Below are 17,000 nucleotides of genomic sequence, written 5' to 3' on the forward strand. Positions count from 1 at the left end.
CGGCCACTGTCCACGGCCGGGGTGCCCTTGTCCCCGGGCTGAGCCCGTTGGTCAGCAGGACCCTGAGTGAGGACACAGGGAAGGCAGGAGTCCCCGAGGGGCCGGGCTGGGCTGGACGCCGGCGCACACCCCACGCAGACCCCCACGGCCTTGGCCCCGGACAGTGGCGGCCCCCGCATCACCCACCATCCGATCCCCAGGGCCGGGTCATCAAGGAGCACGCGGACAATGTACAGCAAGCAGGTGAGCAGCTTCAGCGAGAAGTTGAACAGCCGGATCCTCAGGCCTGCGGGGGAGGGGCCGTCAGGGCTCCGGCACCACCGGAGTCCCACGGTGACGGTCACTGCTGACAGCTCCCCCGCCCCCCGGGCCCCTGGGCCCCCCTGGGCTGGGCTGCCCCAGGGACTGAGGGACCGCTCTGCATGGCCCGGGGCTGCTACTGTCCTGCCCTACAGATGGGGGTGCAGACAGCTCCCCAGGCCACCCACTCCTCGGGACGGGAGGGTGGGAGTCTCGGGGTCACAGGGACGGGTGAGGCCCCAGGGGGACCGCCACCATCCTGTGCGCCAGGAAGAGTCTGAGGAGGCCAAGCTCCTCCTGGGGAAGCAGGTGGAGGGAACCTATAGAGGAAGGGTGGGGTTGCACGGAGGGGAGCAGGGAAGCTTGCAGGGGGCAGGTAGGAGGGCCCCAAGTCCAGCAGGGGGCAGGGTCCCCACAGTTTCCAGGGCCTAATGCTGAGACCAGGGGCCTTCCCACCCTGCCCTGCGTCCACCACTAACTGGCATAGCCCCTCCTCTGCCCCACGCCCCTGCCCCGCACAGGCCCCCTGGCTCAGTGACATCCCCCTCCTGCCCGCCCAACACTGCTGCCCCCGCGGGCCCTGCCCTCGCCCCTGCTCACTGGATCTCTGGTTTTTGATGAAGAACAGCTTGAGGCGCTCCTTGAAGGTGTTCTCATTGACGTAGAACTCCACCTGGACCCTGGGGGCGGGGAGAGGGCCATGGGGGGCTCTGGCCAGCGGGGGCTCCCCAAGGGGCCGGACCAGCTACCCCTGCACTTCAGGAGCTGGGCAGACAGACGGACAGAGGGTGTAGCAGGACAAGGAGGGTTCCCCCCGCCAGTGATCCATGCACCTGTGTGGTCCTGGCAGACCTGCCCACCCCACCCTTGCAAAGCCAGTGGGCAGAGCGGGGGCTGGTCAGCAGCCACCTGCTTCCCACCAGGGCCCTTCAGGCCCTGAGTGTGAACACGCACGGTCCCCAGGCTTGCTGTCCCAGGCAGCCGTTCACCCGGGTTAAATGCACCCTGTGTGGCCCTCAGCACGGGCTCAAAACATGCCAGCTCATCTATGTAGAATGTTCTGGAAGCTGACAGTTGCTCTTTTTGATGGCCCCTGGTGGCTGTGGCCTGAGACTCGCTGCAGCCTCCAGGATGGTCACACAGAGGGGCCGGGAGACGTGACCTCCCCTGCAGCCAGCACAGGCCCCTCCAGCCCCAGCTGCCCTCGCTTCCTTGGGCTCACCGATGTCCACAGGCCCCCACTCCTGCTCAGGCTCCCAGCGTCCTGGGATGGACAGAGCAGAGCCAGCACATCAGTGAGGGAGTCGCTGTGGGGAAGGGCCATTTGGTCCCCCGCAGTGACACAGGGCCTGGGGCAATGGGCCTCTGGCCGCCACAGCTCTGGCCTCACACAGGGGCCCCCCTGGAGCTGCTCTGCCCCGCGCGCTGGCCTGGTGGGGGTTTCAGGATCCCCCGGCATAGAAACTCCAGTGACGACAGCCGGCAGGACAGGCGGGCGTGGTCCTGGGACCAGGGATCCCATGGCAGGCAGCCTGTCCTCCTGCTGGCCTCCTGGCCACTGCCCACGTGGCGGGTGGGTTGTGAACCGCGGCCCCGGGCATCCCCCCGCCGCTGGGGCAGGCGTCAGCCCTGCTCTCACCCCGTCGGGGCGGGGCTGTTGGGCCTGGGCGGCTGCCGCGTCTCCAGGAAGGGCCTGTGCCGTCCTCATTCCTCAAACGCTGCTCTGGGCAGAGTACACGCGGCCTAGACGCGGAGGCCGCCCGCGCCGGCCCTGGTCCTGGGCCCTCGGCAGGGGCCTCGGACTGGGCACCCGCACCTCCCTGCCCTGCTCTGCTCTGGGGGCCTCGGCCCCGGCTACTGTGGCCTCTGCCGCCCACAGGGCTCAAGAAGGGTCCCAAAGGAGACAGGGGTGCTGTGGGCCCCTCTCCTCTCTTGCGTCTGGTGCAGAGGGTCCCCCAGCCACAACCTGGACTCCTGGAGCCGAGCAGCAGGAAGAAGCTTCCATAGACCAGGGCGCTCTGACCTCAGAGCCAGTGACCAGTGCACTTCCTAGTACCCCAGCACATGCCCTGAACCCTGACGTACGCCCATGGCACCCCAGCACAAGCCCTAAACCCCGACACGTCCTCTGTTCCCCAGCACACGCCCACGGTACCCCAGTATACCCTCTGTACCCCAGCACAGGCTCGTACCGCACTGGACCCCAGCACATGCCTCGTACCCCATTGGACCCCAGCACATGCCTCGTACCCCACTGGACCCCAGCACAGGCTCGTACCCCACTGGACCCCAGCACAGGCTCGTACCCCACTGGACCCCAGCACAGGCTCGTTTCCTCTCTCCCCTTGGAGCGCTGCCCCTGCTCTCTGGGCTTCCTTCAGGGCCCCTGAACCCCATCTTCCCCTGTAGCTGTCACCTGGTGCCAGGTTGGGGGCCCCCGAAAGTCTCTCTGGGGAGTTGGTCAGACAAGCCCGGTGGGGCCTGCGCCCGGTCTGGTCATGTCAGGAGAACAGATGCGACTCAGTAAGTCCGAGGGTCTCCCCAGGGCCCCAGAGCACCCAGCTCGGGAACACACCACTCTGGCCCCGTCACTCTGGCCCTGGTCCCAGCGAAGCCTCGACATGGGTCTCCCCACACCACCTGTGCCGTCCACTCTGGCTTGTCCCTGGCCAGCAAGGCCCCGCCTGCCCTCGGGCACTGGTAGCCGTTGGGCATCTTCCTCCTCAGCTTCCCAGGGCACCGACCGTGCTGCCCCCCACCCCCACCCGCTCTGGTCCCCTCCGTCGGCCCCGGGCTCCTTGGCCATCCCACATCCCAGCTCTGAATGTGCGATGCCCCAGGGCTGGTCGCCGGTGCCTCTCGATGCCCAGCTGACCGGCTTGTGCAAGGTGACTTCGAAACCCCCGCTCTCCTACGACCCCCCCGCTGCCCTCCAGCATCGCCCCTTGGGGTGTTGCTCCCTAAACCAGCAGGACCAGCCCCTCCCCAGGCCAGAAGCGGCTTCCTCCCCCACGTAGGACCTCAGAGCCACCTCCTCCCGGGGCCACCCTCTATGTGGCCGAGTGGCGCCTGTTTTCTCCCTTCCAGGGGTCCCAGCACTTCTGCCTCCCCTGCCTGTTCCTTCTGGAAGGCTGGACACCAGCCAGTGAGACAAAGGGCAGGGGGCTAGAGTCCCTAGGTCCTTCCCGCTCTCTGTCGGGAAAACCAGAGGGCCCCCAGCTCCTTCCCTGGCACCCCGACCCTAACCCCACCCGGCCCCCAGCCCCTGCTTCCCACCAGCCGCTCACTGCGCCGGAGCTTTTCCCGATGGTCCCCCACCGCCCGGGCCCACGGGGTCAGGACCGCCGACCTGGGGCTTGTTGGGCCCCGGACACCGTCGCTGCCCTCCCCTGCTCCTGAGAAGTGGAACCCTAGTCACTCCTTGGCCGGCCCTTGTCCCCTTGTGGGGCAGCTGCAGACACCCATCAGGACAGCCCCCAAGGCGGTCGGTGGCCAGCAGCCAGCAGCCTGTGGATGGAGGTGAGAAAGGCTGGCGGACGTGGCCTCGTGGCCCGAGCCTGCAGGGCCGGGGAGCACAGGAAGCCGCCTGAGCTTTTAATTTTTCATGAGCTGCGGCTGCCCACTTCTAGCCCGGCCACGAGAGTGGGCTCCGAGCTGTCCGTACCCCGAGGTACAGGTGCTGATGAGCGTGACGAGGCCCAGGGGGCGCGGGCGGACGCAGGAGGAAACGCCTTCCCAGCCGCCCGGCCCCGAGCCCCCAGTGCCCCCGCAGGCTGGGCCCGGCTGAAGGACACGCTCTGGGCTCGGCGAGCTGGCGGGAAGACGCGAGGGTCCCCGGGGCCACAGGCAGTCTGGCCCTCCTGAGGCCGCTTTGCTGTCCGGCTGCTCCACAGCCCCCGCACCTGCCTGAGCCTGGGCCTCCTCACCTGGGGAAGGAACAGTGACGGGACCGTCTGCCACATCGTCTCGAGGGAGCCAGGCGTGGGCTGTTACCTGCCCTCTTGGGTCTCAGGCTGCTTCCTGGGAAATCTGGCAAAGCGTTCATTCCGGATGGAGGATTAAGTGACTGATGGCCCCTGTGCATGGCCTGGGGCTTGGCACCCCCCACCCCCCGGCTCGGACTGAGTCGGGGCGCCCACAGTGGCCCGCTCTGGATCTCACACTGCCCCAGAGAGATGGGCCCTGGGCCGTAAGTCCGCATGTGTGGCTGCAGATGGGGCGTGGCTGATGCCCTCCGTGGGCAGGGCTGTGACCCTGGCTGGGGCCACCCCCTCCCCTAATGGCTGGTCCCGCTGTGGCTCAAGGCCCTGGGACGGGGCTGGGGACCGATCTCCCAGGAAGCCGCCCACGGGAGAGCCAGGAGAGGGTCCCTGGGAACCCACACACGGTGCGTGGTCTTGGGGCGGGTTATCAGCCCCCAGTGGCCAGCAAACTCCGCCTGGACACCACAGGCCGGGACGAGCAAAGAGGTCGACCTTTCTACACATCGTTTTCGGCAGGAGGCCTGGGGGAGGACTGCGCATGCCCAAGGCCCCTGCTTCCCGCTGCCAGGGGCCCAGGAAGAAGGTCGGAGGCAGGGGTGTCCCTCGGCTTGCTGCGGGTGGGCCTGGTCTGGGGCCCAGAGGCTGCGGGGAGCCCGAGGCTCAGACAGCTGGGGTCAGGCCACCAGCCCCGAGGACCGGACGGGCTAAATGTGGGCCCTGTCCCTGGGACAGTCCTCAGTCCTCAGAGGTGAGTGGCTCTCAGGCTGGGAAGGACAGGTCCAGGCCGAGCAGACAGAAGGGCCATCTCGCTGAGTCCCGCTGTGGGGGCCTCAGAGACTCCCAACCACACTCATCCCTCCATGCACGGAGAGGAAGGTCTCACAAGGCCCGAGACTGGCCAGAACCACCCAGTAGTCACAGGCGTTGGGGGTCTCCGGGATCCCCATGAGACCAGGGCCTCATGAATGTTTGGGGTGGAGAGTCAGTCCCCAGCCTGCTCTGGCCCCTCCTGGGCCCCACGGTCTCGCCCACGCTGGAGTGGACCCGTGCAGCCCCCCTTGTGCCGGCAAAATAGCTCAAACTTCCCTCACCTCATGCCAGGACAGGACCCACCAAGCAAGGGTAGCTGTCCAGTGGCGAGGCCGGTCGAGGGGAGGCGGGGGGCCGTCCCTCTCCCCGCTTCCCGGTGGGCTGCCAGGTGAACCGACAGGCAGGCCCTGGGGAGCCCTGGCAGGCAGCTCCGGCATGGATGGCCTGTGCCGGGAAGCTCCAGAGGCAGGCCCTGCCGTCAGCCAGAGGGGAGGGTGGCCGGACACTAAACCCGTGGCCACAGAGCCGTGCCCTCCCGTGGGGCTGAGATCCCACTGCCCACTTCCCTTGGCTCGCTGCCATGTGCTGCCGGCTCCACTGGCAGGTGCCCGGGAGCTCCCTCCACACCGAAACCCACGGACAGACAGTCAAGAGACAGGCCGGGGCCCAGGCCTACCTGCCAAGCCCGAGGCCAGCTACTCTGAGCAAGGGCAGGGCGGGTGAGCAGCCCAGGGGCCCAGCGCAGGACAGATGTGAGGCTGGCGGCTCCCCCGCGCCCCAGCTCTTCCTGAGGCCTGTGGGCGCAGAGCCGGGCGTGGAGGCACAGAGCACTGGCTGGGGTGTCTGCAGGGCGGCGGGGCACCGGGGGTGGGGTGGCGTGGGCATGAAGGCTGCTTTTGTGCCCACTACCCCCAGCCCCCAGCCCCCAGCCTGCAGACCCGCCTGTGGAGGGCGGGTGGCCACATCCTTCCCGTGCCCCGACCCTCACCGGAGCTGAAAGCTCTCCTCTAGCGCCTGCCCGCGGCCAGGGACCGACTGCCAGGGACGCCCCTGGGTGGGCACCCTGGAGGAGCACAGCAGCCGGGGGAAGGGGAAGAGGGGGGTGGACAGTGGCTTCTCAAAACAGCAGAGGAGCCCAGCCTGGGCCTTCCGGGTAGGGTGGTCCCGCCTGAGGCCTGCTGCGTGCCTGTTGGGGAGGGCCCGGTGTGGGCAGGTGCCTGGGAGAGCCTCTGTGGGCCTCTGTGGCCCAGGGCGTCTGCTCTACCGGTGACGACTCTGGGGGGTGGGTAGGACTTGTAGCCTCGGCCCCTCGGGGGGCTGCACCCGGTCCACATCCCCCAGGCAGCCTGGGGTGCCCTAGAGAGCCCTGCGGGCAGTGGACCCCCCATTACCCACTGCACCACGGGGGCCTAGGCCGGCCCGGCCTCCTGGCTGCCGCGCTCCAGACTGGAGAATCCCAGCCCCAAGCCTCAGGCCACAGGGAGAGCGTGGGCGGCCGGATGCCCCGAGGGAGGGCGACCGTGTGAATGGATGAAGTCAGGCTGCACTCGGTGGCCACACCGAACGCCGAGGGCCTGGGCAGGATGTGACCACTCTGAGGACGACGTAGGTCTCCCCGGCCTCAAAGCCACCCTCCACCTGACCTAGATTGGAGCTGAGCCCAGGAACAGCCTTGTGCCTGGGGCCTGGACCGGCGCACATGGCCCAGGCTGGGTGAGGCAGGAGGGTCCCAGCAGTCGTCTGCCTGTCCCCATCCAGGCAGAGGCTGGGGGTCCCCGCCTCCGGACAGCCCTGTTTCCCACGGTACGGCACCGCCCGGGGGACTCAGCCCACGCTCCAGCCCTCAGGCCCACATCTCCTGTTGGTGCGGGGAGGGGGAGGCCGGTGCTGCCTTGGGCCTGCTCCTGCCTGGAGCTTCCCCCCCGCCAGAGTGGGCAGGGCCCGAGCCCCTGCCTCCCTAGGGTGCCGTGGGTGCCAGGACCCCTGCCCGTTCCCGCGGGCGTCCCTGCAAGCACTTACTGAGACAAAGAGGACTCCAGGCTGAAGTCTTCCACGTGAAGCCTGGGGACAGACACAGGCGCTCACGTCAACACGGAAGACGGATGGACGGGGGGCCTGGACTCCTGGACCAGGCGGGTCACGGACATTCAAGGAGGCGCTGGGCAGGGCCCGAGGGAAGCGGAGCGAACCCATGGGCACGCACCCCTCCCCGACCCATAGAGCCCTCAGGCGGCAGAGGGGCCCACGGGACACAGCCTACAGCGGGGCAGTGACTGTGCCTGGAGACCTCAGTGCCCTGGAAAGCAGCACAGCGCAGGCAGCAGCCGGCACATGCGTCCCCTGCCCAGGCCATACCCCACCCAAGGCCAAGGCCAAGGCCACCCGCCTTCAGCCCAGGGATTAGGAAATGATCAGCCCATTCAGCTGTCCCTGCTCCTGCCACGCCTGCCCCTGGCACCACAACCCTGGCTCCAGGGAAAGGCACTGTTACCCCACTTCCCACCAGGGAAGCCGACTTGGCGAGAGCCAGTTCCCACATAAGGCGCGACAGTCAGGGCTCCCTTGTCTCAAGTCCACCCACCTGCCCTCTGCTCCCCTGCTCTCTATGGGCCACAGAGCCCATGAGCCCTGCACCCTGACCTCCCAGAGAAAGGACAGGCCGAGGCTGGGTGCTGATGCTTCTTAGGAGGTACCCATGTGCACCCCCTCCACTGACCAACCACCACACGGTGGCTGCCCTTTGGGCCGCCTGCGGAAGGGTTCTGCCAACCTGGCCACACACAACTGACCCCAAGACGGCTGGGCCTGGGCTGGAAAGGAGGCGGGTGGGAGCTATGGGGCTCTGGGAACTGGCCCCTGGGGGGCTGGCGGGGGTCTGTGTGTGCCGAAATTCTACTCTTCTTTGATGACGTGCTCTTAATCCTCAAAGCAGCCACGTTCCAGAAGAGGAAGCATGGGTTCAGACAAGACCACTTCTTTGCCAAGGCCACAGGCAGGAGGAAGGAGCCGGCCTGTAGGGCTGGGGCAGTCCCTTGCCATGGGCTGGGCCACAGGCACTCGCCCACCCGTTCCCTGTGGGTGGGCAGGCTCCCCTCCCAGCGCCCAGCCCGCAGCTCCCTGTGCTGGGGTGGGCAAGGTGGGGCCACAGGACGCTCTGGGAACGAGGTCTGGACGGGGTGTGCGGAGCGGCGCCCCCCATGGAGCAGTGGGAGCCAGGGCTGCACCAGGCCTCAGCCTGGAGTCACCGGGTGCTTCCGGCAGAGGCTACAAGTTTGCTCAGATTCCCTTTCATAGACCCCGGCACTGCCCCAAGCCCCAAGTTGGGGTGACAGCTGTCCCAGGAGTCTGGCAGGGCCACGGCCGTGGTGGTGGAGCCAGGAATTCAGGGAGAGTGGGTGTGGGGCCCTGGGGGTGGTGGTGTGGAGGGCTGAGGTTCCTGGAGGAGCATGGGGGCCACAGGAAGGGGAGGAGGGCGAGTGCGCCTGGGGGGAGGGAACTCTGCCTGCCACCCTTGGACTGAGACAGGCAGGCTTGGGGTCAGGGCAAACACGTGGGGTCCTGGGAAGAACAGCAGGAAAGCAGGACCACACTGGCACCCCGAGGACCCCCAGATGCAACCTCGACGCTCGGGGCTTGGCACACTGCACGCCCACTGCGCGCCTGCGCGGGAGCGCGGAGTGAAAGGTGTTTCCTGCAGTCCTGGCGCCCCTTCCCTCCTCAGCCCCAGTTCACAGATGCTCCTGGGGTCCTGCGTGCGGGGATGGGCCCTGCCCCCCCAGGCCCCTCCTCAGTGGTCAGAGACGCAGCGGGGAGGGACAGACTGCGCCCAGGGGCCGCTCAATGCCGCCCCCACCCGGGCTCACAGGGATGCTAACCCAGGCCCGGCGCCCGCAGCCACCTGTTCCGGCCCCGCCCCCGTCAATCCCCGCCCACCAGGCCCACCTCCGGGCCCCGCCCCCACACCGCAGGCCCCGCCCCCCCGAGGGCCTTGGCGCGGAGCCCCTGGCGGGCAGCTGGAGTTCCCCTCTACTCCCTAAACCCTGCCTGTCAGCCGAGCTCAGAGATGTCCCCTCCCTGAACTACCAATGGCGGGGGCACAGACAGGGGCACGGCCAAGTGCACGACTCCTCCGCCCAGGCCCTCCTGCTCCCCTTCCTCCTTGGGGACCCCTCTTCCTCTCTTTCTGCCCTGCGGACACCCTGGCCTCCACCTGCCGCCTCACACCGGGCCTGATTTCCATTCTGGCCTCTGACCTGCTCCTCCCCTCCCCTCTGAGCACCCAGACCCACAAGAGGGTCCTGCCCCTGGAGTTCTCCTGGCTGTGCTTCCAGATGCCCCAGACTCAGCTGCCCACGGGGCGCCCCTCACACCCGCCCACTCCCCACAACTCCCACAGCCCCCGACTCTTTCCTAGATCTGCAGCCCTTCCCTGCTCACTGGTGCTGCCTTCACGCCTTCCGGGCTGCCCAGCCAGGCGTCCCCTCCGAGGATACACCAGGGACCCCTCCTTGGGTGCAGAACCCAAACCCCGGTGGAGGGCGTTCCCAGTAATCAGACCTATCCTCTCCCGCCCTGTCTGCCTTTCCAGGTCAGCCTCCCTGACCTGCCATAGCACCTGGGAAGAACAAGGCCACCCGGTCCGGGGTCGCTGGGGGCACAAGGGGGCCCCAGAGAACAAGGCCACCCGGTCCTGGGGTTGCTGGGGCCACGGGGGGGCCCCAGAGCAGCGATGACGCCTGTGGAGGGCCCACTGGGCCCCCTGCTCAGAAGCTCTCGAATGACGGGCTGCATCACTCCAACCTCCAGATCCCAATCTCTAACCATGTCCCCCTCCCACACCTGGCCTCCCAAGGCATTGAGGAAGCAAGGGACAGAGGAGAAAGGAGTAGGCCCATGAGCTCTGAGCCCAGGGAGCCTAGGCTGGGGGTGTGTTGGGGAGGAGCCCATGCGGGCCCACAGCATCCCTGTGACCAGGGAGCACTGTGTTGGGAGTGGGTGGGTGAGGGGCTTGGGCATGGGACTGGGAGCAGGACTTCCCTGGGCCCCGCTGCCTCCCCAGCACTGGTGAGGCATCCAGAAGGCTCTGGGCCACCCTGCGGAAGGCTCATGCCGCCAAGTGGCCCGAAGAGCTCTGGCCCTGGCTGGCCCCAGCGGGCAGCCAGGCATGCAGGTGAGACCGGCTCAGGAGCCGCAGCCCCTCGCTCCCTGTGATAACCGTCTCCAGCACCCGGACCCTGGGTGCCGGGTGCTCGGTCACATCTGACTGCCTACGGAGGCCTGCAAGGCCTGCTCTGCTCAGGAACCTGTTGTGGGTGCTCTCTGCTCCCGTCCAGAATGAACCTCGTAGCATGGGTCTAAAGTCTGGGGGCAACAGGCAGCCGGGCTCCCGGCCCTGATACTACGCAGCCTTGGAAAGTGCCCTTTGCTCTGCGCGAGGAGGCTGATATGGGTCCCACACTTCAGGGGCTGCCGGGGACAGAATGAGCCTCTCACGTAAGCACCAGCACGGAACTGGGGGCAGGAGAGTGCGGGCATGGGAGAGGGCTTCTTGGAGGAGGTGGCCTGGCCATCCCAGCTCCCGTTGGGCACTGCAGGCTCAGACGCAGCCTGGGCAGGACCTGCCATCTCCGCGTCCCTGCAGGAACAGGGACAGCAAGGGGAACCGATCTCTTCCAAGGGCTGGGCTGGCTGTAACCAGAGCCTCAAGAATCACTGCCTCCCACAGTGTCCAAGAAGCCATGGAGGGGAGAGAGCCGTCCTCAGGGCTTTGGCCAGCATTCGCTTCCTGCCCAACCAGGCTGCCCATTAGCTGCCCCGAGCCTCTTAGACACGCTTCGCCTCCATTCTTGACAGTCTGCTCCAGGGACTGGGAGTAACCACTGGGCAGCTCCAAGGAGCCGGAAATGGGGTGTGAAGGCAGGGAGGGGCCTGGACAGCCTGCAGCCCGGTGGGAGGGGCACGGGAGAGACTCCCTAGGCACCCCCGATTCTGCCATCTGCCAGGCCAACTCCCTGCCAACCTCCGCCCTGACCTTAATGAGGCCTGGCGCCCCTGCCCCTGGGCTTCGGCCCTGGCTGCTGGCTCAGCCTGGAGGGCCCCTGCTGACCTCCTGGACTCCCTCCCCGAAGACCAGCAGCCCGGGGAGCCCCCGCTCTCCTCACCCTGGCCCAGCCTGCTCCTCTCTGCCAGACACAGGATTCCGTGCCCACGATGTGTGCCTACACCAGGGCGGGTCTGATTCATCTCTGTTCCTCCCGCAGCATCTAGAAGGGCTTCCTGCACACAGAAGGTGCTGGCTAAGTACTAGTGCTAGCAGTCCAAGCCTCAGTGTCCTCATCCGTGAGATGGGGGTGCTGCGTGCCACGCTGCGTGCCCCCCTGTCCTCAGAGGAACCGGAGAAGGACCTGTGATGCCCCCTCCTCAGGAGAGCCCCCTCCCCAGGAAACAGACCTCCTGCACCCTGGGGGCCACTAGCTTGGGGCACTCGTCCCCAGGGAACCTGAGACCTGACTATGTCCCAGCTCCAATCTGCTATGCAGCCTTTGGCCAGGCCCCCTACCTCCCTGGGCCTCATGCTGCCCGCCTCTGTGGGGACCAGGACGCTGGCCCTGCCTCCGGACACGCAGCCACTAGAACCAACAGGAGTGTGGGCTCAGTGAGCCAGGGCAGGGCAGGGTCCTCGAGCCACCTGGCACTGTGTCGGCTCCTCTCTTTCCTCTCCCCTGCAGTCTTACCTGCAGGCCCACCGTACCAGTTACTGAGAGCAGAAGGGAGTTGCGGGGGGAGGGGGGAACCACAGGCTCCGCACGCGCCTGGGTGAGGGTTCCCAGTGGGGAACCCAGTCATCGCCCCCCTCCCCGGGGCTGCAGGCAACGCGGCAGGTGCAGCCCAGCGGAGCCCGTGTGAGATGCGAGCGGCAGAAGCAAAGCCCCTCCCGGTGGCTCGCGGGGTCCCCAGGCACGCGCCCCTACCTCTGGCCCACGTCGCTGCCCACGGAGCCCCCGCCGCGGGCCGGCAGCAAAGGGCTGAGGCCGTGAGGCTCCTCTGGCGCCGAGGCGCCGGCCGGGGCGCTCCCCGGGCCCGCCTTGCCCTCGGACGGCGAGCGCGGCAGCTTGGCCCGCGCCATCCTGCGGGAGCGCACGGGCGGGAGGCGGCGGGGGCGGCGCTCCCATCTCCGCGCCCCGCCCCGCGCTCCCCGCGCCGCCGCCGCAGTGGATCGGCCCGGCCGGGCGGGCGGGGGGCGCCAAGAGGCCGTGGGGTGGGGGGGCGGCCGGACGCGCGGGGGAGTCCCGGCGGGAGGGGTCTCAGCGCCCAGGGGCCAGCGCCGCCTTGTAACGGAAGTAGTAGTAAGAATCACGACAGTCACGGCGCTGGGGGAGGGGAGCAGTAGTGGCGCGGTGACAGCTGGTGGCTCTTGGCCACTCACCTCCGCAGGCAAGAGCGGCTGGAGCCCACGAGCGGTGCTCAGCTGTGTGCCCAAGTCCCAGGCAGCTTTCGAGTCCTGGGGACTCAGGTGGGGCTCTGGATGGCCTGCGGGAGCTGTGCCCACCTGCCAGGCCCCCAAACCCACGCTGGCTCAGGTTGGGTGATCCCACCCCCGCCAGGTGGGACATGCCCCATCTGTCTGCCCACCCTCCCTCCATCGGTGTTCGCAGGGGCACTCGCTAAGCAGGGCCCGTATGCTAGGCTCAGCTCTGTGCCAGGTACAAGGGCCCTGCTTTGGACAAAGCAGCTGCTTCGTGGAGCCCCGTCTGCGCCTGATGCCCCGCTGGGGATGGCTCGGGTCACCCCGGCGACCGGGAACAACCCGGGAGACAGTGCAAGCTTCAGTTTTGTTAAGTGGGGAGATGCGGCACGGAGGTCGGAGGTGGCTTCCCCAGGAGATGGAGGCGGGGAGAAACAGTCGGAGGAGCCAGCAGGTGAGGCAGGTGAGGCCCTTGGCCAGGGAGCTGCCAGCAGGTGTGGGTGCGGGAGGGGGGTGGGGGGGGCCGAGGCTCTGGCTGGAGCCCGCTGGGGGCAGGAGGTGCTGAGAAGCACGGCTGAACTCAGCGGCCAGTGCTCCAGGCTTTCCTGACTTGCCTGAACCTGGACGCCCAGACCGGGGGCTCCAGCTTGCCTGGCTTCTGGAAGGTCTGTGGAAGGACGGTAGGCCTCAGAACCCGCAGCCCCTGCTGGCCCCTGCCCCGACATGGAGAGGCAGGACGGTCTGGCACAGAGCCATTTGGGGTCTCGGCAGACCCCCAGCACCCCCCCCCCCCGGGCTGTGCCCCCATCAGGAATCTGCCTCAAAGGAACAAGGTGTTGATGTGGAAAGCCCCACGCCTGCTCCTGGGGGGTGGTGCGAGGAGCTGGCGGACACTTGTCCCCCTTCCCGCGGGACGACATGGAGCGGCTGCCCTCAGTGAGTGCGGGGTTCTGGGCAATGCTGTGGCTCCTTTGCTCAGTAAGGAGCAGGACGGGTAGCGGGCCACCCGGGGGGGGGGGGAGGAGGAAGCCGCGGGGCTCCTTGGGAGTCATTTTCACCCACAGACAGGACGCAAGCTCGTGGTCGTGTGGCCACGATGGCGCGGCGCCCGCCTGTATGCGCGCCGACGGCCAGCGCGCCCGTCCACCGCAGGACAGCCTGCACATCTGGCCGGACGGCCGCGTCTGCCACGGCTACCCTGTGTTCTCCTGTTCCTGGGTTTTGAGGGCACTTGGTCCACATGCAGCGATGGCTTCCGAGGTCCATGGTAAGGGAGACCTAGGAGGGTTTTCCCAGTGTTACATATGACGGGGCCTAACAGAAACCCTCCGCTGATGCGCAGGGACGGACCACCAGGCGACCGTCAGCACCGCGCTGTCTGGAGTGGGTGGCGGAGGCCCTTCCAGCTGGCCTGCTGCAGCGCTTACATAAGCTCTGATTTATTTGGAAGATGGTCATCCAGTTTACTGTACAGTCCCTGTTTCCTGTACGTGGAGGAGAGACCCCGGGCATGGGGCACCAAGTTCCCTGGCCACGGCACACCGTGAGCAGTGTCCCAAACTGCCCACTCCTGCTGGGCTTGGACAAGCTCGAGCCCCGTGGCTGCGGCAGGGGAGCGGAGGCCGAGAGCCGTCTCCCTTTCCCCAAGCACTATGAACACGGCTTTCCTTCTATTGCTGGAGCAGCCCCGCGGAGCAGGGGTCGCTCTGCATCTTCTGTGCCCAGAGGGGCTGGGCCTGGCAGAGGCGGGGAGCACAGGTGGAGGTTGCCAGGCTTCGGGAGGACTGGATGGTGGGGGAATCCACCTGGGCTGAGGGAGTGGGTGGGCGGTGATGCCCCGAGACAGGGAGGACCAGAGGAGCAGATGGGGTGCGTTGCCAGATCCACTCTGGGCACCCTTCACGTGCCTGCCCCACACTGTCTCGTGGGGGACTGGGCGCCCACGCCTGGCACGCTGTGGGCGGCGGGGCTGGAGAGGGACCTGGAGCAGGTGAGGCCTGCAGGTGGGACGTTACAGGTGTGCAGGCAGGGAAGAGGGCTGGCCCCAGAGCCTCGAGCCCAGGGAGAGGCAGAAGCTTCTCGAGATGGGGCTCGGGAGAACAGGAGCAGCAGGCAGAGCGTGGGCCGGGGACCCCCAGGCGGGTGCCGGCCTCCACCCTCTGAAGCCAAGCTGGGGTGTGCCTGCGGGGTCCTCGGCATCCTCACCCACAGCCCCATGTCGGGAGAGGCGACCCGGGGGGGGGGTGTCCTGATGACAGGCACCGTCGCCGGGCCGGGGCGGTGCCTGGGCGGCTCCTGGGGGCCAGGGAGTCCTCGGAAAGGTGCTCAACACCGCCAGTCACGAGGGCAGCGTGACTCAAACGAGACGCCACCGCGCACTCGCCGGGACGGCGGTGATCGACCCGCAGAAAGAAAACGTACTGGACGTGGAGAACTGGGCACCGCGCGCGCCGCTGGGATCACAAGAGGCGGCGGCGGCGGTGGGAGGGCCTGGGGCTTCCTCAAAGAGCTGATCTCGGTTTCCCCGTGAGCCGGCAGCTTCGCCGGCAGGAAGCAGGGTCTCCGGGAGGCAGTCGCACACCGTGTCCGGCATCACACACGGGAGCTGAACGTGGAAGCGGCTCAGGAGCCCAAAGACAGAAGGAGGGCGAGACGCGGTCTGTCCGCACCACGGAGCAGCATTCGGCCTCCGAGAGGAGGGAGCCCCAGCGCCGGCTGCAGCGCCGCGGAGCTGGAGGTCTGGTGCCGGCAGAGGTCAGCCCCGCACCGCGGGACCAGTTCTGTGTGAGCGGAAACGCCGCGGGGGAGCCGGACCCACAGACGAGGGGTGCGGGGTGCGGCGTGGGCCCGCGGCTGAGGGAGGGGACAGTGTTTCACTGGGACAGTTTAGGAAGATGACACGTTCTGGGGAAGGCTGCCCAACATGCGTGTGCCCTGAGCTATGTCCCTACACACGATTAGGATAAGTTTTCTGTTAGGCGTGCGGTTCGCCGGGAGGAGAAGCTGGCAGGGAAGGCAGGGAGCCCGGCCGGAGGGGCTCCCGCTGGGCCAGCAGGGACAGGTGAGCACCGGGACGGGCAAGGATTAAATCGCGGTGGAGGGGTTTCCTGCCGCTGCCGGGACAACTCACCCCAAACTGAGTGGCTGAGAACACGAGTTTATCATCTCATAGTCCTGGGACCCCAGCTCCACGCTGGGCAGGGCTGGTTCCTTCTGCAGGCTCTGGAGAGGGATGTTCCCCGTCTCTGCAACTTCTCGGGGCCCAGCCTCATGCCGCTGACCTCTGCTTCGGTGCCTCCGCCTCCCTTCTCTGAGGACTCTATGACACCACGGGGGCACAGCAAAGATCCCCCACATCAAAAGCCTCCATCTCACCACGTCCGCGAAGGCCCTCCGGCCCGTGGTGGCGACACGCGCCAGGTGCCGGGAACTGGGGTGTGGGCGTGCTGGGGGTTCCGCTGAGCCTCTGTGGCCCCGCGGGTGAACTCGTGCCCACAAGGAGGGTCAGAGAAGCGGCCCTGCGGGGTCACGGCCGGGGCTGCCAGGACACGCCGCCTTGCTCGGGAAACCGGTGACGAGAGAGAAAGAATTGTGTGTGTTTTTCTGCCTTTCCAGCAGGAGTTCTGGGTCAGGGTACACACCCAGCTCCCCTGGACGAAGAAGCAACAGCAGCTGGTTGACACTTGGGGGCGAGACTTGGAGGAGGCAGGTGGCAGGGCCCCGCGGGGATGCTCCTGGAGCTGCGGTCCTTGGACGCACATGGGGTCCGTGCAGGGCAGTGGGGGGCTGTGCCCGCCCAGAGCAGGGATGAGCAGCCAGCCCCAACCCAGCAGGATACGGGGCGACTTGGCGGCCACAGCATCACCTAAAAAGTCCTTCCTGTTTGGTCCACGAGGCCTTCGGGCCCAAGAGCCAGCGTGTGAGGAAACTGGAGGCAGAGAGACAGGCTGAAGCCCCTGGAAGGGGCAGCTGGACGCAGCCGGACTGCAGGCAATGCCTCACCCCTGCCAGTGCTGCAGGGTGAGTCCGGGCACAGCCTGGCTCCGTCTGTCCTGGGGGATCGCCAGGCTTCGGCCCCATCCACGGGGCTGGGCTCTCTCGCCGGCAGCTCCTCCAACTCCTCCAGACCCCGGCGGGCGGCTGGGCCCCTGGTCTCGCTGGCTGCCACCTGCTCCCTTCCCCAGGGCTGCCTCCATCTTTGGCTTGCGGCCCCCCATCTGGAGCGCCAGGCACTGGGTGCCAGAGGCCCCGTGCCTCAAACCGCCCGCTCTTCCATATCCCGCCAGAGAAGACGTCCTGCTTTCAGGGCGCTCATGCGACGGGACTGGGCCCCCCAGAGAATGTCCTGATCAGCTCAAGGTCACGCTGAGTCTTCTTAATTATACAGTGGAGTTCCTCCCGGCGCAGGGAAGCAGCGCTGAGCCAGCGGCTCGGACAAGGGA

General features: G+C 67.6%; 1 protein-coding gene across 8 annotated transcripts in view; it reads right to left on the reverse strand.

Moving 5' to 3' along the window:
- KCNT1 (potassium sodium-activated channel subfamily T member 1) overlaps window positions 1–17,000 on the reverse strand; it is a 62,048-nt gene that overhangs the window by 25,004 nt on the left and 20,044 nt on the right. For 3 of the 8 annotated variants that reach the window (XM_059142253.1, XM_059142256.1, XM_059142252.1), the window contains exons 1-4: window positions 12,065–12,245; window positions 7,113–7,154; window positions 901–980; window positions 187–286 (exon numbers count right to left, since the gene is read on the reverse strand). In XM_059142253.1, coding sequence (XP_058998236.1) covers window positions 187–286; window positions 901–980; window positions 7,113–7,154; window positions 12,065–12,219 — 377 coding nt within the window. In that variant the 5' untranslated portion in view covers window positions 12,220–12,245. Of the gene's footprint in view, window positions 1–186; window positions 287–900; window positions 981–7,112; window positions 7,155–12,064; window positions 12,246–17,000 lie in introns of those variants that run through there. The other 5 variants (XM_059142260.1, XM_059142258.1, XM_059142257.1 and 2 more) reach the window with 3 other exon arrangements.

Source organism: Mustela lutreola, chromosome 12, assembly GCF_030435805.1.
Source record: "Mustela lutreola isolate mMusLut2 chromosome 12, mMusLut2.pri, whole genome shotgun sequence".
Taxonomy (NCBI): domain Eukaryota; kingdom Metazoa; phylum Chordata; class Mammalia; order Carnivora; family Mustelidae; genus Mustela; species Mustela lutreola.